This window comes from Oryzias melastigma, linkage group LG5, assembly GCF_002922805.2.
Source record: "Oryzias melastigma strain HK-1 linkage group LG5, ASM292280v2, whole genome shotgun sequence".
NCBI classification, from domain to species: domain Eukaryota; kingdom Metazoa; phylum Chordata; class Actinopteri; order Beloniformes; family Adrianichthyidae; genus Oryzias; species Oryzias melastigma.
The window spans coordinates 14009151-14015000 of record NC_050516.1 but is presented as its reverse complement, the minus strand read 5'-3'; the positions used below and the strand labels follow the sequence as shown (position 1 = coordinate 14015000).

Genomic DNA, 5850 nt, shown 5'->3' with positions numbered 1-5850 from the left:
ATTGCTATGTGTATTTACTAGATGGATGAAAATTGAAATTATTTGTATTTAATTATCATTTATACCTTTATTTAGAACAGGTGATCAGAATCAACTAAACTGATAAAAAATAATACAAAGATTTAGATAAAAAGACTTTTTTTTTGTCATTTTAAAGTTTTTTTGTTTCTTATTTTTCAATCTTCTGGTTCAGCAGTAAAACAACATAAAAAGGATAAAAATCACTTTTGTTTTGGGTCATTTAACAACAAAACCTGAAAATGTTCTACACAGTTTTTTATCTTCAAAGTTCTTCAATATTTTACGTTCTAAGCATCACATATTGCTGCAGAGCTCCTATGAAAAAGTTTTTTTTCGCAGCAGAATCAGCTGATTCACGTTGATTACATGCACCTTCCAGCAGCGCGAGGCTGTTTCTTCAGAATAAACTGGAGTTTCGTTAATTACGTCAAATGTTGAAGAGTTATCATAACCGAAGTAATGTAAACACTGACGCTAAAGCTCCGATGTTAAAGTTAATTCATTTTTTAAAAAGATATGTCTGTGAGTGGAACTTCAGTCTCAGTTTTGAACGGAAAAAAAGCTCTCGCTAGTTTTACTTTAAAAACCGGAAGCTTCATCGTCACGAAGATGTGTTTACTTCCGGTAGCGGCACCGCACCTCTTTTGGCTTTATTTTAGTTCATAAACTTAAAATCCGACATTAATCTGCATTTCAGAGCAAAAATACATCGTCCCCAATTGATATTTTGATCTTCTTTTGCTACAATTTACTATATTTATAAAGATCGCGAATCAGCGATCTTGGAGGTCGCGAATATCCATACTCGAAATTCTGGGAGCAGATCGCGAATACCCGAGCACCCGGATACTCGTTACAGCCCTAGAAATTAATCAGTGATTATTACAAAAAATCTGTTCAGACTTGTTTTATATTTTTTAAAAATTCCTATGAAAATTTTGTTTGTTTTTTTTTTACACTAGAAAAATGTAAAATGACTGCACATTTTTCATGTTAGAATTGCATTTTTTTCCCCTAATGAATTTCATATTAAATGTTGAAAAAGAAAAAAAAAGGATAATGTCAATTAAAAACATCAACTGTGAAAGCCGTCGTCCAAATTTCCAGCAACCTGTCAAAGCACACCATACCACCCTCGGGTCCACTCACCCAACAGAAACGCAGACAAAGTCCAGAATGTTCCAGCAGTTTCGTAAGTATGCGTCTGCGTGGAACAGAAATCCATACGCTATGATCTTTAGAAAGCATTCTATGGAGAAGATGATGAGGAAGATGTACTCTAGGCTTTCCTGCAGTTAAAAGAAAAAAAGAATCAAACTCATAAACATTGCTCTTTATGATTACTAACAAGTTATCACCACCAGACAGACAAACATGTAAACTTGTGTGTATATTTGACAGAACATGCATCCTTTTGTCTATTTGTTAAACTAACCTCCTTTTTTTAGCTTTTTATTCCTCAAACTTTCAGCTTTTATTTGCTAAATCCTTCTTCTTTCTTTATTTCCAGCATTTGTCAGATTATATCTCCACCTCCATGTTATCTCAGCATTTTTTTTTTTGTTTTTTGTGCTGCGGTAACATCAAACATTATTTTTTTTCTTTTTCAGTTTTAGCAAAGGTATGCTCCGAGTGTCTATTTAAAATCACATCATGCTGGCGGCGCCCTTCAGCGGCTTCAAACTGATACATGAACCCAAGGCCGTCCTTCCGAACTTTCAGAAGGGCAACCCCCCCACATGTATCCCGTCCCAGAAAGAGGAGTGTTTTCTGCGGCCACTGATCCACACAGATGTCTGACAGCCACTGCTGATGTCCGGGGGGATCAATGGGGAATGCAGCCGTGTGTAGTAGTGAAATCAGTGATTAATAATAGTTTATTCCAGTCTTGCAAGGTTAGAGTGATGTCCATCATGAAATGGATGGCAGCGTTTAAAGGATGACTTAGGGTTTGTAGTTGGTTTGTTTGACATGCTTAAAACTTTATTAAATCAAACTGTCTGAGAATAATCTGTTGTAATGTTGAGTCGAGTGCTGTAGGCGTGAGCTCCTACCAGGTTGCTGTTGGTGTTGTTGCTGTCCTCCTCGGGCATGGGCAGGTACACGGCCAGGGCCACACAGTTTGCAAAGATGGAGAGCAGGATAATGATCTCAAAAGGTCTGAACATGTGAATAGGAAGGACAAACATTTTTTTCAGTAGATTTTTTTTCTTTTTTTTCCATCTTGCACACAGTTCAGAGTTCTGAGCCTCCAGAACTGCAGCAGATTTGTGTAAAATGCAGTCCCCCGACCCCCCCCTCTTTTCTGAGGATACTTCCACTCCACGACGGTGATGCACGCCTTACGGAAGGGATTCCTCAGAGTGAAGAAGAGAAGGGAGCGTGCGGGCCGGGGGTTTCCTCCTGTGGCCATCAGCTTCTTCAGCTTCTCCTTCTGTTTCCTCTTCAGCGTTTCCTCATCCATGATGTACGATGACAAGGGGGGGCTACTGCTTTCCGCCATGATGGCTTTCAGAGAGTAATTCTTTCAGTTGTATCTGTAATTGAAGGCTGAATGGTAGGACATTTGTTGAATTGTAAAAATGTCTTTTTGTCCCATCCGCTTAGGGGACAGCAGAGCCTCTGAGCCACCGTCCAGCTCGACCCTCTGTCTCTGAGCGGAATGGCAGCTGTCCTCACTGTAAGATTGGTTTACTGAGCAGCTGTTTGGCTGCGGAGAATAAATATAGATGATGAGTGTGATTATGACAATGGGTGGCATTACAACACTGGGTTTGAGTGGATGACATGTGTCAGAGCTGAGAGGGAAGGTCACAAGAGCCTGTCAGGACTCAGGAGCTGCTTTGAAGCAGGTAAGAACAGAACTGGTTTGAATTCCAATGAGACAATTGTTTTTTTTATTTTAGTCTATATAAATAAAATTGAATAAAATCAAATAAAAATTCACTTAAATTCCCACCCCAATCATATTTTTGATCTATTTTAAAAGCGTGGCCAGTCTTTTTTTTTTTTACTATAATGATGAACAAAAAAGAAAACATTTAAGTTTATCCAGAGCAGCAGCAGTTCATCAGACATTACTTGATGTGGGCAGGACCGTTAATGCAGAGCAACCCCACACCCTTTCCTGTTGCTGAGAGCTTTCTGTTTACTCACTCTCCTGTTAGCTCAAAGCTTGTCACACCCCCAACCTAGCATTACCTGTGCAAAAAAACGGCAAGCGATATTGGAGCTCTTCAGTCAAAGAGTTTTGAGTCAGAAGCAAGCTCAAAACCTAAAGGTTCATGGATCTATTTGTCTGCAAGTGCATGCATCGGAATGGAGCAGAGCGGGAAGTTTGCGGTCCGCCCAACATATTTTTATATTTTTTCATTGGCTCTTTTGAATAAAGAAATACTCAGAAATGTAATTTTGTGCTTAATTTTTATCATCAGAAAAATGCCACAAGAACATGTTAAAAACACCAAATACACAAATGTCCTTTGGGTATTACTGTAAAGAAAAAACAAATCCTTCAGAATGACAAGAAACCCTCTGGTTTAGCTGTGACTGCAGCATCTACCAGTCGTGGCAACCCTCTTTAGGTAACGACACACCGATGGTGTTTTATTGATATGGAAATTTCATCCCTTGATTTTGTCTTATCTTGTGTTTCTTTTTTTTTGACTTTTTAAAATTGTTTTATTTAACCCCTTCAAAAAAATCAGTGTGTTTTCACTTTTAAGGTGCTAAATTAGAATAGAATAGAATGGAATAGAATAGAATAGCTTTATTGTCATCATATAGAGTACAACAAAATGTAGCAACATCTCCCTTGTGCAAAGAATGCAAAAAAGAAAGAAAAAAGCAATATATGTAAATTATAAATTAAGTTATATTTAAATTAAGTTGAGTCCTGGATTAAATTGTATGTTCCAAATTAGTGAAATATGGTGTGAAAGGGTTAATAGAAAACAATAAATACATTTTCAAAAGCCACATTTTTTTCACCCTCAATGCTATGTGTGCATGTGCATGAGATGTGCATGATTACCCATGTCAACCCAAAGGGCTTAAAGTTCTCCACCTTCTTCACTTCTGCTCTCTGCAATCTCCCTGTTCCTCTTCATTTTTAGACTGGCTCAAAATCATCCAATCTGACTGTGAACGCAGTTAGTCTCTAGTCTACTCTTCAGGAAAGAAAGAATAGAATTAAGTTCAGATTAAAAGTGTGCAACCCTGATTAGTGTTCAGCCACAAACTGCTAAAGAGTTAAATGATTAATCTGGTGGTGACATCTTTTGCTGTTAGCTTTAAGATCACGTAAGGGGACAGAGAGCCGCATTGCAATAGCAATGATATCTGGAAAACATGCAGATCCTGTGTTCAATGGTTCCCCATCCCTGCTTTGGATGAGATTTGATTCAGAGAAAAGTACCCAAAGTGAGATTCACCAGGAAACCAGAAGGTGGCAGCAGAGCTCCTAAAGTACAAATCAGGCAGGTGACAATGTGTGGTTAAGTGTCTTATCCATAGACACTTAATAATAAAAAAATAACTCTTTATGTTAAGCAATACTCCAAAGTTATTTAATAAATGTTTACAAAGCATGATCAGAAGTGATTTGGATGGGTATGGATCTCCAACTGGAAGTCCCCGGTCCCTAACCCCACGAATTTTCGTTATGCCTCCTTTATTTATGGGAGCATCTTCTTTCATAATTATGATTATCATTAATTATTTATTATTTTATCTTTCTGTTGTCATCTCTCTTTATTTCTCTTCAAGCCGTACCTGAATGGTCAAATATGCGTTGGGGTGTATGTGTGTGTGTGTTGGGGGGGGGGGGGGNNNNGGGGGGGGGGGGACTCTAAAGTGTGCAGCAGTAGCAGCAAAACATAAGCCGAGTAAAGACAAAAGAAGAAAGCGCCAAGTGAAACAACAACAGTTGTAATGCTTTTGAAATGGATAAAGAGGAAAAATCCATGGAGGACAAGTAGATCTTCATCTGCTAATGCACTTTTTTTAAAGTTACTTTTTAGTTTATAACTTTTCCCTGGAGAATTTCATTTTTCTGGACCTCTTCTAAAAGTGTGTTTAATCATTTTTTCCTTTTGGGCTTTCCCTTCAGGGTCTCCACAGCCAATGAGTTTCCTCCATCTAACCGTCTTCTGCATCCTTTCATCTAATTTGTTCACTGGATCCGCATAGACTTCCTCTTTGGTCTTCTTCTAGACCTCTTCCCTGCAACTCCAGACTCAGAATCTTTTAAACAATATATCCACTGTCTCTGCTCTGAACATGTCCAAACCATCTCAGTCTGGACTTTATCTCCAAAACCTCTAACATGTGCTGTCCCTCTGATGTATTCATTCCTGATCCTATCCATCCTGGTAACTCCCAAAGAGAACCTCAGCATCTTCATCTCTGCTACCTCCAGCTCTGCTTCCTGTCTTTTCTTCAGTCCCTGTTTCATGGCTGCTCTCACTAAAAATCACAAAATCGTCTGCAACCATCACAGTCCATGGGGATTCCTGTCTAATTGGAAAATAAAACTACATTTTTGTGCAACTCAAAATGTTAGCTGTACTTTTATTCGTCTATGCACATTACTAACATGAAATATAGACACAGTAGATCAAAGTATATCAGCAGATATGTTCTGATATTTTTCTACAGGTTGTTCAGTAGAATGACTTTAGAAAATATAGGTCATGTTTTGGTTTGCCACCCCAAGATTTAAAGTGGCCCCCCAGCGACCACCCCCAGGAAACATTTGTGGAGGCGCCACTGATGGCAGCAGAGTTCAGTAATCGTGCATCAGGAGTTGATTGTGCAGTAATTTTGTTG

General features: G+C 38.6%; 1 protein-coding gene and 1 long non-coding RNA gene across 3 annotated transcripts in view; one reads left to right on the top strand and one right to left on the bottom strand.

The window, feature by feature from the left end:
* Window positions 1–2509, bottom strand: part of LOC112144928 (dihydropyridine-sensitive L-type skeletal muscle calcium channel subunit alpha-1) — a 28193-nt gene extending 25684 nt beyond the window's left edge. For both annotated transcript variants that reach the window (XR_004947863.1, XM_036211890.1), the window contains exons 1-2: window positions 2076–2509; window positions 1171–1310 (exon numbers count right to left, since the gene is read on the bottom strand). Coding sequence is in view for 1 of the 2 variants with exons in the window: in XM_036211890.1 (XP_036067783.1) it covers window positions 1171–1310; window positions 2076–2210 (275 nt within the window). In the remaining variant the exon portion in view is untranslated. The remainder of the gene's footprint in view (window positions 1–1170; window positions 1311–2075) is intronic.
* Window positions 990–3844, top strand: LOC118598758. Its single transcript, XR_004947864.1, has 2 exons — window positions 990–1213; window positions 2471–3844. It is a non-coding gene; the product is annotated as an uncharacterized LOC118598758 (long non-coding RNA).
* The last annotated feature ends 2006 nt before the right edge of the window (window positions 3845–5850 follow it).